Source organism: Rana temporaria, chromosome 6 (assembly GCF_905171775.1).
Source record: "Rana temporaria chromosome 6, aRanTem1.1, whole genome shotgun sequence".
NCBI lineage: Eukaryota > Metazoa > Chordata > Amphibia > Anura > Ranidae > Rana > Rana temporaria.
In genome coordinates, this window is record NC_053494.1 from 43,813,509 (window position 1) to 43,829,049 (window position 15,541).

The 15,541-nt window shown below is 43.9% G+C and overlaps 1 protein-coding gene across 1 annotated transcript in view; it reads left to right on the plus strand.

Annotated features, from left to right (window-relative positions):
- The first annotated feature begins 804 nt into the window (after nucleotides 1-804).
- Nucleotides 805-15,541, plus strand: part of LOC120943427 (interleukin-9 receptor-like) — a 64,131-nt gene continuing 49,394 nt past the window's right edge. Inside the window, exons 1-3 of the mRNA XM_040356717.1 lie at nucleotides 805-889; nucleotides 3,523-3,622; nucleotides 12,724-12,908. Coding sequence (XP_040212651.1) covers nucleotides 808-889; nucleotides 3,523-3,622; nucleotides 12,724-12,908 — 367 coding nt within the window. The 5' untranslated portion in view covers nucleotides 805-807. The remainder of the gene's footprint in view (nucleotides 890-3,522; nucleotides 3,623-12,723; nucleotides 12,909-15,541) is intronic.

The following is a 15,541-nucleotide window of genomic DNA, read 5'->3' on the forward strand; positions in this document are numbered from 1 at the left end:
AGGCATTTTAGCGCTTAAAATAGTGCCTGTAAAGTACCAGAAAACTGCCTCTCATGCCTCCCCAGTGTAAAAGCTTGAGTGTTTTCATACTGGTGTGGTGCACTTGGGGGATGGGAGAAAAAGTCCTGCAACAGCATGTTTGGGGGCGGTGTAGGAGCGCTACACCACCCCTGTCCATTGGAATGCATGGGCAGCGCTTCCAAAGCACCTGAAAAGCGTTTTGGAAGCACCGCAACACGGGCAGTTTTAACCCTTTTCGGGCGCTAGTGGGGGGTTAAAGCGCAGCTTTACTGCCAACACGGCTGTGGCTGCAGTGTGAAAGCAGCCTTAAAGCTCTGAATCCTCAGCAAGTCGGGATTCAGATTTTACCCCCCCCCCCCCTATGCTGGCGCCCTAAGTTGGCTGTCTGAGCCTCTGTATGGTTGCACCTCTTGAGGAGAGCAGAGCTGTGGTTATGGCACTCATGGATGAGTGGAATAGATTAGGACTGTGTCCGCCCTCTCTATTGTGTCATACAAACATAGCTTATGCAGAACCAAAAAAGGTAGAATTTACTTTATTATTGGAGCTGAGCTATGTTTATGTTCACATCTGCGCAAGAAAAAAGAGTCCCATGTACAGGTCACTTCACGTGTTTTTTAACTTATTGGGTTGTTGTTTTTTTTTAATAGGGTTATGTTATATGGCTATTCTACATGTAAATATTATATGGTTGTGATATTTTTTATTTTATTTGTTCCCATTTAATGTAGTGGTGCAAACAACAAGTTCTTTTTACACTTTTGTATTTGTAGGATTGATTTGAAAATGAGGAACAGTATTGTGACCCTGAGTCTGCTGATCAGTGTATATCTGACAATGCATGTCGGCATTTATGCATGCCCTGAAGGTAAGTAGGAAATGAATACGTCAAAGTAAAAATTTGTTTGGCAGCATATGATTTACAATTTGAAATCAGCATCAATGATAAATGATCACCATTGGGTTTACCGAGATCCAAGTGAGATTATGGCTATATTCATTGTTTATATTGCAGTGGGAACATTTTACAGATTATACTGTTTTCTACTCTGCCTTTCCCATTGACAAATGTATTATATTATTAGATAAATAATTTGGAAACCAATACTATCCATTTACTGTTTATGCAGTGGTCTAGCCTTACTATGAAGTTTACATTCAGAGGCGGTTAGATGTGACCAAGTAAAGCTTTTCTAGTAGAAATGGGTACTACTGCATTATAAGCAGTGAATACTGACTTATCAAATGGGGAGACAACAGATTCTGGAACCCCAGATGCACTGTGCTTACCTACTCCCTTATTAAAGTGGTTGTAAAACCTTTCCTATACCCAGTGAAGTGAGCAGCCTCAGATGATACACAGAGATGAAACAAATCCTCCTACATAAGTTTTACAAGTATATCTGCAGTCTCCTCCTTTCTACACTCTTTGAAAAGTGCAGATTGTGTTAGAAATCTTTTATCTTTCAACAGTACATAGGAGTGGGGAGACTGGACTTTCACTGTGTGAGAGCTGATTTGAGGTGTACCGGTCACCACCGTTTACGATATTCCATTCCATCGCCCCACGACAGCTTATCCGACACTCCAACCATCCAACAGACACGATCCATTCCCCCAGAATTAAGACAAGACACAAGCTCTGTTCTTTCTGGTTCCAAAATGAATGACTACTTTTAATGTTAAAAATCAGTCTTTTTATGCAGTTACAAGCATGTGACAGTTAATCACAGGGACAAAGACACACTCCACCCACACATCACACAATGGGGGGCTAACGAGTCTACAATACACATCCCTCAGACTTTTAGATAATGACATTCAGGTGAGTTAATTACTACTCATTACCCAGACGGTCTGGCTCCGCATTTAGAGAGGTGAAATTACTACAGCTTGACAAGTCACATTCCACATCTTAACAGTGTCATTAGCATACACAATGAACAGGTCTTAGGAGCAGACCTAATTAGCACAATGGACACAAAACAGTATTAGCATCACACAATGGACAATGGAATATCTTAGGAGCCTATTGACCTGTTGTGGGTCAGCATGAAATCACCTGTAATATGTCCAGATCTCCTGCAATACATGAATTATCAGCAATGTCCCATCTCATGTAATTTATAATTATCATTTCTCAGTCACCCTATACCCAAAAGGGGCACAGGATGACCCTAGACCCAAGAGTCATTAGTGACGCTGGCACAGGAGTACCCCACATCCTTCAAAGGTCTCTGTGTGTCACGGGCTATTCCGTTACAAGAGGAAAGGGACATACCCCGCCTCCACATAGGCAGAGGAACGAAGGAACATGTATTCTCAATAGACAAGCTATCTGTTCATTTTCCTCTAAGCTCCCTCCCCAACACAAATTTTCAGCTCATGTTATCTCATGTGTTGGAAGAACTTCTCAGAAGTGACTCTTGCTGATAACAGAGGAACGAAGCACCAGAGAGAAAGGACACTTAGAGCTTTGGAGAGAGATACGTAAACACTACAGATATATGTGCTTAGATCAGATTTCATGGATAGGGTTTACAACCACTTTAGTCTGGGTTAACACTATGTGCGGCCGTGGGGCACAGCAAGGGGTCCGATGCGTCCCTGTTCATCAAATTAGGTCTGAATTTTTGCCTGAATTTGGACCTGAAACTGAGCAAAAAACGCACAGTACCCTTCTGCTATGAGCTCCGCAGCCCCTGGAGATGTGTGAATGGACTCCACTGAGAGCCGATCACAGTCTCCTGTCATGCGAATTGGATGCAGGGAAAAACGCATCCAATTTGCATAAGTGTGAACCCAACCTCAAGAAAAAACCCTAATGCCGCGTACACACGACCATTTTTCGGGTTGTAAAAAATGAAGTTTTTTTTATGTCATTAAAAACGATTGTGTGTGGGCTCCAGAGCATTTTTCACGATGTAAAAAATGGGCATTAAAAATTTCGAACATGCTCTAATTTTTCACAACGTTTTTAACGTTGTCGTTTTTAACGTCGTAAAAAATGGTCGTGTGTGGGCTTTAACGACGTGAAAAAACTGCGCATGCTCAGAAGCAAGTTATGAGACGGGAGCGCTCGTTCTGGTAAAACTAGCGTAAATCGTCTTTTACTAACACAAAATCAGCAAAAGCAGCCCAAAGGGTGGCGCCATCCGAATGGAACTTCCCCTTTATAGTGCTGTCGTACGTGTTGTACATCACCGCGCTTTGCTGGAGCATTTTTTTTTCTCGATCGTGTGTAGGCAAGGCTGTTTTAACGATCGGGTTGAAAAAAACGTATTTTTTTCTGGACCATTAAAAATGTCATTTTTTTCAACCCGAAAAACGATCGTGTATACGCGGCATAATAGTGAGCAAACAAGTTGCTCATTATATGATCATAACAATCTTTGCCTAATATTTGAATATGTGTATTTAAGATTTTCTTAGACTCTCCTCCCTTTTTCTCTTCTCTCTCTATTTCTTCATTCATTCATTTTTTTTTTTTACTTCATACAGAAAATATGCCAGAAAATTTCAGCTGCTTTATTAACTTTGTTGGTTATGCCAGTTGCACTTGGCACAGCGATTCACACCCTGGCGATGGACCTTTCTTAGTGTAAGTAGGTATTTGTTCTTAAATATTGAGGAAAATATATCAGACTTATTAACAGGCTATGTTGTGCATAAAAGTGTTGTTTTATCTTTTCCGGAATTCCAGAATTAACGCTGCTTAGCAGATTTTTTTTTGGAAGGTCCTTTTTTTTTGCATTGCAAATTGTAAAAAGAGAAATGCTGAAAGCCGCAAGTTTTATCCCAGCTTCAGAGCCTGTATGGACTAAGGTACTGACATGGTCCTGGCAGCATCAGTAAGTTTCAGAAGTGTCCTCTAGGGGAGGAAAGGATAGCAGGCTTTGGTTCACGGTTGATTATAAATAACGGCTAGCCCTCTTCGACCCCTTTTTCTGCAGGACATGCTCACCCCTTTAGAAACTGCAGGGGGCGCTGGAGGATGTAAATAATGTGCCAATTCTAAACAGGCCTCTAAAGAATCTTTGGTAAATTGGGGTTAAATATTAATACTTTGGCAGCTTATAAATTGCCCAAGTAAAACATAACTATACCAAAACTGCTGGCATGAGATTTATTCAGAAATCAGTTTAAAATAATAGAAAGTCAAAATTAATAGAGTAGAGTATGGTTAAAGAGGAACTGCAGTCTGCTCACATAATTTGTAATAAAAACATCTTTGCCATTCTGAAGCTTCCCTCCAATCACTTTGCATATTATTATTTTTATACTGTGATTCTGTAATTGCCAAATATGCTGCAGAAATCTCCCTCCACTGAGTCTGGCTGCATCCATTTTAACAGTGGGCAGCTGAAACTGCTGCCTGTTTACTTCCTGGATTTACACAGACACACAGAGGCACACCTCCAGCTCTGCAGCTTTAATTGGCCCTCTTATGACTCATCCGCCCTCTCTTTCTGGCAAACTCTCACGAGAGTGAGAGGGAGCAGTGCAGGATGTCATAAGTCTAGGCTATTTCAGCAGCTTGAGACCATAATGCTGCGTACACACCATCACTTTGTGTGATGAAAAAAAACGACGTTTTAAATCATGAAATAAAACAACGTTTTTGAAACTTAATTTTCAAAAATGCTCTAGCAAAGCGCGGTTACGTTCAGCACTCTTTTCCATTGAAGCTAGCTTCATAACTTGCTTCTGAGCATGCGCGAGTTTAAAAACGTTTTAAACATCGTTTTGCCCACACACTATCATTTTAATTGACACAAAAAACGACGTTTTGAAAAACGACACAAAAAATTGAAGCATGCTTCAATTTTTTTTGTCGTTTTTCACAAGACAAAAAAATGACATTTTCCCCCACACACGGTCATTTTAATTGACCTTTTTGCAAAACTTCGTTTTTTTTCATCACATAAAGTAATGGTGTGTACGCGGCATAACACTGGTATCCTCTTCAGGAGCGTGCGGTCTGCTTTCAGATAAAAGTGGTCTCTGCAGCTGATTCACCACAAGATCACTTTTATCGGTGGTGGGAGAGGGTCAAAACGTCACTGCTGCCCAATGCTCTTAAAGGTACATTTTTTATTTACTTTTTAAATTACCGTATATACTTGAGTATAAGCCCAGTTTTTCAGCACATTTTTTGGTGCTGAAAATGCCCCCCTCGGCTTATACTCGAGTCACCTTTTTGTGCCTGATCTCCTGGATTTTTGGGGACCCGGTACTGGCTGGCCGTAGGTCGCCTGGACCCCAAACTTGGGGTCCAGGGGATCTACACATATAGATCCACTCTTCCTCTACAAGTGTGCAAAGTTTGTTGTCCAGGGGACCTACGGCCTGGAAGCACCGATTTTTCAAACTCGGGCACCCCTTCCATAGACTCCCATGTTAAACAGTAATTTCTCTGGTAACTTTGGGGACCCGGTACTGGCCAGCCGTAGGTTCCCTAGACCCGAAAATTGGTACACATGTAGCCCCAGTTCTCCTCTTTAAGTTTGCTGTCTGGGGGACCTACTGCCGGGGAGCACCAATTTTTCAAAGCCAGTCACCCCTTCTATATACTCCCATGTTAAACGTAAGTCTAGTCATGGACACGTGAGGCACAGTGAGGCATGGCCACAGTGAGGCATAGACACAGTGAGGCATGCACATGGACACAGTGAGGCAAAGTGAGGCACAGTGAGGCATGCAGATGGACACCCTATGCCTAGTACACACGAGAGGATTTATCCGGGGCACCATTTCCGCGGATAAATCCTCTGGCGGATTTTGATCTCATGGTTGTACTAACCATGAGATCAAAATCCCCGCGGAATTCCGTCCGCGGTGACGTGTCGCGCCGTCGCCGCGATGATGACGCGGCGACGTGCGCGACGCTGTCATATAAGGAATTCCATGCATGCGTCGAATCATTACGACGCATGCAGGGGATGGATTCGGACGGATTGATCCGGTGAGTCTGTACAGACCAGCGGATCAATCCGTTGGAATGGATTCCAGCGGATAGATTTCTTAGCATGTCAAGAAATTTTTATCCGCTGGAAATCCATCCCCGGGGACAAAAATCCGCGGAAACAGATCCGCTGGATCGTACACACCAGGGGATCTATCCGCTGGAGCCGGTCCGTGGATCAATTTCAGCGGATCGATCCTCTCGTGTGTATGGGGCCCTAGGCTTATACTCGAGTTAAGACGTTTTCCCAGGTTTTTGTGGTACTTGAATCTAGACCAAGATATGTCTTTTCGCGGATGAAATCCTCATTTTTATGTCTAATCCACATGTAACAGCCCCAAACTTGCTCAAAACTCTAGATAATTTTGCTCAAACTTCAGGACTTCATGTTAACCCCTCTAAATCAAATGCACTAAATATCTCATTGTCCCAATCTGATCTTCACCTCGCTCAAAATTCCTTACCCTTTAATTGGGTTTCGAAACAACTCCCTTATTTAGGAATTCAACTCACAGTCCCACTTAAAGATATGTTTGCTGCTAATTACCTACCTCTACTGAAACAAACAACTAGTTTAATGAAATTATGGACTTCCCTTCCATTGTCATGGACAGGTAGGATAAACACGGTTAAAATGTCATAAAATACCAACATTTCTATATTTATTTAGAGTACTTCCTATCCCTTTACCATCCTACTTTCTTAGACTTACTCAACGAGTTATGTGCTTTATTTGGGGCACAACTAAACCCCGTATTCCTAAATCTACTCTCTACCTCCACAAATTAAGAGGAGGAATGGGACTACCCAACTTCTCCTCTTATTACAATGCTGCACAAATAGCATTACTATCTAAATACCACGCTACAGACGAAATACCTCTATGGGTTGTTATAGAGTCGGTAGATAGTGATCCGTTGTCAGGAGCGCAACTTGCTATGGCTCAGACCCGCTCATAGGTCTCATTTATCCAATCCCATAACAAAATATTCTCTAGCTATCTGGGATAAATTTAAAAGTTCCCATAAGCTCCAATCTCCACATAATCCTCTACTTTCCTTTCTTAGGAACCCTGCCTTCTACCCAGCTTGGAAATACCCAAAATCCTTTTCGGCATGGTTCTCCACTAACTTGACTCGACTACACAACCTAGTATCTAACACTAACGTCCACTCCTTTCCTGTATTATGTGAATCCTTTGGCTCCCTAGGTCTGAAATTTTCAGATACTTACAAACTAAGAACTTCTATTAACCATTAGTCAACACAGGCTCATCACTTACTCAACTTTCTCAATTTGAGCGGGTTTGCATAAGCAACCCACATGTCAGAGGTCTCAATTCTGTACCAGCTAATAAATGAAAATTCCAAAGATTCATTACCTTTGTATGCGACTAAATGGGCACAAGACATGAATATATTATTGGACGCTAAAGACTGGTCGAACATCTGGTTAGCCACTAAAAGCTCCTCCCCTAACTGCTTTGCTATAGAAACAAATTATAAGGTTTTGACACGCTGGTACCTAGTACCAGCTAGAATAGCAAAATGTTCTCCCGCATACTCACCGAATTGTTTTAGAGGCTGTGACACACCAGGTTCTCACTTCCACATATGGTGGCAATGTCCGGTTGTCAAGGAATTCTGGATGAATATTTTTTGAATGGCATCGAAAGCTCTTGATATTAATATTTCTCCAGACCCGGCTATAGCACTTGTAAACCTAAAACCCACAACGCTCACACATACTCAATTTCAACTGCTAATACACCCTAACACTGCAGCCAAACAAACCATCGCATGCAAAACTAAAACTTTAATCTTAGCGTAAGCCAAACACAGAATGAATAGAGCTCTTATTCACGCAAAGATGTCAGCCATTGAAGATAATAAAATTAATATCATAAGATTTGGCAGCCTTGGGTAATACATTATCTCCCCACTGACTTTGACCAGTCTTTATTGACTCCAAACTAGGATATATAAAACAGTATTCAAGATGTATATGCTTGATTTTTATGAGCCAGACCACCACCCTGGGTGTTTGTTTGTTTATTTATTTATTATTTTTTATTAATATTATTTTTATTTTCCTTAGTATTATTATTTACTCATATTCTTTTTTTTTTTTCTTGAACTACAGTTTGTGCATATCAACTACTGTAAGGCCCCATACACACGAGAGTATTTATCCGCAGATACGGTCCAGCGGACCGTATCCGCGGATAAATCCTCTTGAGGATTTCAGAAGATTTCTATGCGATGGCGTGTACACACCATCGCATTGAAATCCGCGCTGAAATCCTCTGGCGATGACGTGTCGCGCCGTCGCCGCTATTATGACGCGGCGACGGCGCGACGCTGTCATATAAGGAATTTCACGCATGCGTCAAATCATTACGACGCGTGCGGGGAATCCCTTTGGACGGATGGATCCGGTAAGTCTGTACAGACGAGCGGATCCATCCGTTGGAATGGATTCCAGCAGATGGATTTGTTGTGCATGTCAGCAAATATCCGATCTGCTGGAATCCATCCCAGAGGAGATTTCTCCGCGGAAACGGATCCACTGGCGTGTACACACCATAGGATCTATCCGCAGAAACCCATTTGCTGGGATTTATCTGCGGATGGATTCTATCGTGTGTATGGGGCCTAAGTTATTAATTGTAAGAAATATTGTACTAGTATGTAGCGCTACCCCCGAAGGCGCCGCTGGTTTGTTTTGGGATCTACTCTCTTTTGGTTTGGCTCACCCCTATTCAAACAGCTCGAACCCTCCCTTGACACATCAGAAGTCTGGTGGGCACGGTATTGTGATCTCTGTTGGGCTGGGGTCACAATAGCAGGCATACAATATACTGTAACAATAAAACAATAGTATTACCTGCTTTCATGGAAGGTCCCTCCAGACAAGAAAACACACTTCACACAGTGGATATATTTAAATAAGAAAAAGATAAGTTTACTTTATGTGAACTTGAAGAATAAGCATAGGTTTAGATCACAAACAAACAACTGTTAGATAATATCTCTCTATGATTCCGCAAGGGCCCTTGCTGGAATCAACAATTAATATAAGTAAATAAAGGTTTAAACTAAAGAACATTGCTATTCAATTAAACTAAAGTAGGAAGTCTATGCTCGTGAGCTCCCTCTAGCGAGCAGTTCTGCAGAACAGTTAATGTCACGTTGCGGCCGGTTGGTGCACGTTAAATTTGTAATCCACAAGTGGCAATCAGTGAAAGAAATTACACAACGAAGTATCTGGAACAGCAAACGTTGGTGAACTGATCGCTTGTCAGCATCAGTCACTTCTATGAACACTTAAGCAGTTAGCTGGGCTTCTAAGTTTCAGACGGAGGCCGAACGTGTGTCTATGGCCTGTGAGGTGGCACTAAGGTGTCTGTCTAAGTGGAAGTCAAAGGCTGAGCATATACTCTCTCACCCGACAGGCCGACCCGCCTGACTTCTCCTCAGAAAGCACGTTGGTAAAACACTGCTCCACAGCACAAAGGGGTCCCGGACGAGGGTGGCTCCACTGTTTCAGTTGTCAGCTGTGCTGCCTCTTCGATCTTCGGGAACACGGGCTGGATACTGGAGTCTTGCTTCCTTCCGGATGGCTGGTCTCTCGGTGGATTTAGGCCCAGGCTTCTGGCCTGATGACACGGCCGTGCTATGTCAGCAGCTCCGCAGAGGAGAAGATGCAGGTCCCAAGAGGCCGAAATCAGCCGCACCCTTTCTTTAACCACTTCCTTACTGGGCACGTATACCCCTTCCTGACCAGGTGAAATTTCAGCTTCTGGCACTGCGTCGCTTTAACTGATGTGGCTCCCAAACGTGCGATGTGGCTCCCAAACAAAATTGGCGTCCTTTTTTCCCCACAAATAGAGCTTTCTTTTGGTGGTATTTGATCACCTCTGCGGTTTTTATTTGGGATGGGATGCATAGGATGCATTAAGGTGAAATAAAACTGTACCTTTACAACCCCTTTAACTACAGCTTACAAAGACATGTTAAACAATTGTGATCTTCCAACCAGCAACAGTTTGGAGAAGGCCTCTATCTGTTCTAACATAACTGTCCCCCTGTGCTGCACAAAGCCAGCTTTGCAAATACATGGTTTGATTTGGAGTTTGAGTGGCCTGCACAGAACCTGAATTCACACCTAATGAACATTTTAGAGATGAATTAAAGCCAAGACTTCTAGTCCAACATCAGTTACTGACCTCAGTTAGAGAAGCAGCTGCCATGGGCGATGGGATTTCATTTGGAAGGGCGGGCACCATGTGGCATCATATGGAGGAGAAACTGTCCTGGCTGTTGATGTGCTGCAACCCGCAACACCAATCGCTGTCTCCCACCAGCAGTCTCCACAGCTCATCCTAGGGCAGCGTAAACAGTTTAAAGGATGGAGGAAAGTTGTATATGCACTGCCTTCTGAGTCCCAACCTCCCTCCCGGTCTTTACAAAGCTGTGTTGTAAACCTGTCAGGCACTCTGCAAAAAAAGTTAGCCAGGAACAGTGAAGGTATGTGGGCATGAGTGTGGGGATCTAAGTGATTGTGTGTTTGTATGTGGGTGTGAGAGTATCTGAGTGTATATACAGGTTACGCACTCTTGACCCCTGCACTCTGTCTGGTACTCATACCTGTTGGCTGCACATTGGAGGTTACAAACTCCTGACCCCTGCACTCTGTACGTTACACACTCCTGATCCCTGCACTCTGTAAGTCACACACTCCTGATCCCTGCACTCTGTAAGTTACACACTCCTGACCCCTGAACTCTTTACTTTTTACACTCCAAACCCTTGCACTCTGTATGTTTCACATTCCTGACCCCTGCACTCTGTACTTTTCACACTCCTAACCCCTGCCCTCTTTATGTATGTTTCACACTCCTAACCCCTGTACTCTGAACATTATGCATTTGTGACCTCTGCACTCTATACATTACATTTCTGACCCACTAGTGGGCAATTTAGTCATAAGTTATAAAGTTATTGTCATGTTAACTGAGGCATACTGATCCTGCCACATTTTGCCTGGGAATCTAGGCTTCAATGACCATGAAAAAGGCTCTCTTAGCCAGATATCCTCACCTGTAAACCTTTTCCTGGTTGGTGACTTGCAGTGTTGAAATAAGTTTGACCAATTTACTGATCGCCAGGCAGCTAGCATTTTCAGTAATGGCAGCCTCTGTGTTTTGTTCTTTATAGACTCCTTTTAAATATCAGTTTTTGGTTTAAGTTGTCATATATACTTATGGCCAGATTCACGTAGAGCCGTGTATCTTTTGGCCGGCGTAGCGCATCCCATTTGCACGACGCCAACGTAACATAGTGAGGCAAGGCCAGTATTTAGATAGCACTTGCTCCGTAAGTTACGTCGGCGTAGCGCAAATGGGCCAGCGTAACCCCGCCTAATTCATGTAGTGGGCGAGCTACATTTAAATTAACCGTGACCCCATGTAAATGAAGGCCGTTCGTACGGCGCATGCGCGCGCATGCTCAGAATCACGTCGCAAATACTCAATGCTTTAGACGTGAACGTCACCTACGCCCAGCCCCATTCACGTACGGCTTACGCAAACGACGTAAAATACGATGGCACTTCCGACGTCCATACCTTGCATGAGCTGCGCCATCTTTTTGATGGTTTATCTTTACGCCGGAAAAACGCCTTACGTAAACGGCGTAACTTACTGCGACGGGCGTTCGTACGTTCATGAATCGGCGTATCTTACTCATTTACATATTCAACACGTAAATGAACGTACACGCCCCTAGCGGCCAGCGTAAATAGGCAGCCAAGTTACGACAGCGTAGGAGACTTACGTTGGTCGCATCTTGGCCAAATTCAAGTGTATCTGGTTTCCAGAATACGCCTAAAGATACAACGGCGCACATTCAGACTTACGACGGCGTATCTACTGATACGCCGTCGTAAATCTACGTGAATCTGGCTATATGGCTTCATGCACACTGTATTCTACTGGCACTGTTTTCTTCTGCAGGAGGTTAGCAGCAAAAACGGGGTAAAAAGTAGCGTTTTTGCATACGTGTTCATACGTCTGGCATTAAAACATTCTATCTTCCCATTAGAATGCAGTAATGCAGGAACGTGCCTAAACACACCTAGCGTTGAAGCACTTTTATGCGCGTTTATGTGCTTTAGAGAGCATTTTATGCTCAAAAGCTTCTCTCCTGAGCGCACAAGTGATGGCTTTTTTTTCTTCCTCTAAACGCCCCTGCCTCTTAATATTAGTGCTTCTAAACTCCCATATGTGCATGAGCAGATAGGTTAATATAAAGTGGCGTTTAGAGGCAGAAAAAAAAAGCTCAAGCGCCTGTAAAAGCAGCATTTTTTAGCTAAAGTGTGCATGAGGACTTAGGCTGGGTTCACACCATCGCGGCATCCGTCGCACAGCAGGGGTCTGGTGCATGCTGGTTCACCATTTCAGGTCCGATTTCAGCCTGAATTCGGACGTGAAACGGACCAAAAAGGGCACACGTTTTTCCAGCAAATAGCACTGGACCTGCTGCAAAGATATGTGAACTGGCTCCATAGAGAGCCAGTCACATTCTCCTGCTATGCGAATTGGATGCGGAGAAATCCTCATCCAATTCATATAGTTCTGAACCCAGCCTTAATCTGCTTTTCCACAGTGAATATTTATAACGGAAATATCATTAAACACACATGTATTTTTGATTACCCTTTTCATTTCACTACAGAATTTTAGGTAACTATCAATGCACCCTAATTAAAATGGCACATGATGAAAATAAATTCAGTTGTAATATAACAGATGATGATCTGGTGGGTGACCCCTCTGATGATCCTTTTAAGGTTGTAGTTAAAGATGATACCACTACAGACATCCTGGCCGAAATTCCGGAATTTAAACCGACTTGCCACAGTAAGTACAACTTATTTGTATGTATATTGAACTAGAATGCTGTGCTTCAGTCATCTTGGCAGTGGGACTTTACTCTAGGTTCACAACTTAGCGCTTTTGCAGCCCGCATTCAAATGAATGGGCTGCTGTGCCTGCATTTACATATAAAAAGGTGCATGTAATTTTGACCATGCAGTTTCCCTGCGGTCCCCACACCCGTAAACGCGCTGCGTTTTTACATGCTTTGGGGTGCCACTCAGAATGAAACTCCTAAGAGCAGTGCATTTCACTTTGGGTGGTTGCGGGTGTAGGAATCGCTGTGATTCTCTCAGCCACACTCAGAGGCGAAGAAGGGCTAAGACCCATTTCACACTGAGGGCGTTTTGCAGGCGCTCTAGCGTTAAAAATAGCGCCTGTAATCAGCCCTTAAACAGCTGCTCCTCACACTGGCCTGAGGGCTTTCACACTGGAGCGATGTGCTGGCAGGGCGGCAGAAAAAGTCCTGCCAGCAGCTTCTTTGGAGCGCATTAGCAGCGGCGAACTCTAGGAGTGGGCAGGCGATCGCCTGGGACCTGTCACGTGTCCCAGGTGATCGCCTACAGGGAGGGGCCGCATTAGGCGATATGACGAGTCGCCTAAGTGCTCCCTGGGCAGAAGGAGGAAGTGGGACAGGAGGTCCCACTCCTACTGAAGCCCCCACTCCCCACCTCAAAAAAATACATGCCAAATGTGGCATGTAAGGGGGTGAGGAGTGGTTTAAGCGGAAATTCCACTTTTGGGTGGAACTCCGCTTTAAGTAAGTCAGAACGGCATACTTGTTCTAGGAAAGTGATTTAGAAAGCAATGAATTTACTAAATGAGCATGATAGCCAAGAAACTTGTATTTTTAAAGATGAGATCAGCAATGCATACCCACATATTCCCTCAGTCCACATTATTTATGACAGGCATGTCCAAAGTCCGGCCCGGGGGCCAATTGCGGCCCCCGTTCCAGTTTAATGTGGCTCCCCTGGTAATTTGGATATATACTGGGGGAACGAATGCTGTCAAATTACATACAGGAGAATCTCCTGTTTACTCAGCGACATCTGTAATAGGAAGTCCCGTCTCCTGGGCTGCCATTAGACGACTCCTCTGTCTATCATAGGAGGCAGGAGAAATTGGATTAAAGAGGCTGCTGTGTAAACAGGAGATTCTCCTGTATGTAATCTGTTGGTGCTCATCCCGCCCCCCCTTCCCTCCGAGGCTGCAGATGGACATCGATCAGGCTGCATTCATGGCAATGGAGAGGCTGCATTCATGGCAATGGCAAGGCTGCAGATGGGCACTGATTAGGCTGCATTGATGGGCAATGACCCTCATTTTGCTTCAGTTTTTTATTTACGTGAAGGTGTGTGTTATACGCCGATAAATACGGTATATCCAAATAACACGCCCACGCTCATCTCTTCACCACACACAGCCACAAAGGCAAGAGAATTTGTGTTGGGCAGTGTATTAGTACTCGAACGAACACACTAATGCCGCGTACACACCATCGTTTTCTGCGATGGAAAAATGCGACGCTTTATGTGCTTTAAAAAAACGTCATTTTTCAAACTTCAATTTGAACAACGACGTAGCATACACACCATCGCTTTTTCACAACGCTCTAGCACAGCGCAGTTCCGTCAATCACGCACGACGTCACTATAAAGGGTCGTTTCCATGCGGAAGACGGCCTCTTTTGCTGATATCGTGTTGCTGCGTGTTAGTAAAAGTTTGGTGAGATACGATTCGTGATTTTCAGTGACTGTGCTTTAAATTTCGTTTTCTGTCGTACAGTTTGTCTATTTGTTGTCGGATCTGTGATACAGTGCTTGTACTAAGGACGTATTTGTTTAGGCATTACGTTTGGTGTGCACGGTGCTGTTTAGCAGGTCGTTCTTCAAAGGCCATTCTTTACTTCAGGGCGTAATTTTTAGTCTGATCTGATTTGACGACCGTTTTCTAGCCATGTTGCGGGTACGAACTCGTCGCCGAGATCGTGCTGTGCTTGTTGTTAGGATGTGTGCTGCATCCCAGCGACGGTCCATGAACAGGGTGAGGAGGAGGTTGTGGACCAAGAACTGGTTGCTACGCAGGGACCAGTTCTCTCATATGCCTCTGCTGCGGGAGATCCGAGAAAATAACCCTGATGATTTCAGGAATTTTCTTAGGATGTCTGACCCCGTATTTCAGCAGCTTTTGGCTTTGGTGTCGCCATATATCACCAGGCAGGACACCGTTATGCGGGAAGCCATCACTGCTGAGCAGAGGCTAGTTGCTACGTTGCGCTACCTTGCAACAGGGAGAAGTCTGCAGGACTTGAAGTTCTCGACGGGCATCTCCCCCCAGGCTCTGGGCCTCATAATCCCTGAGACCTGTTCGGCCATCATTCAGGTTCTTCAGGAGGACTATGTTAAGGTAAGTGGTGTTCTTTCAATGGTCAAACTAATTCCCAAAAAAAAAAAAAAAAAAAAAAAATTTCTAATATGCTCAGAATGCTCACTTTGTCTCTATGTATGCTGTTCTACACAATTAGTAAAGCCCTACATGTTTATTTAATTTAGCCAACCTGTCCATCATTCTATGTTGTGGGCAAACCCACCTAGCATAGTCCCTATATTCCCGTT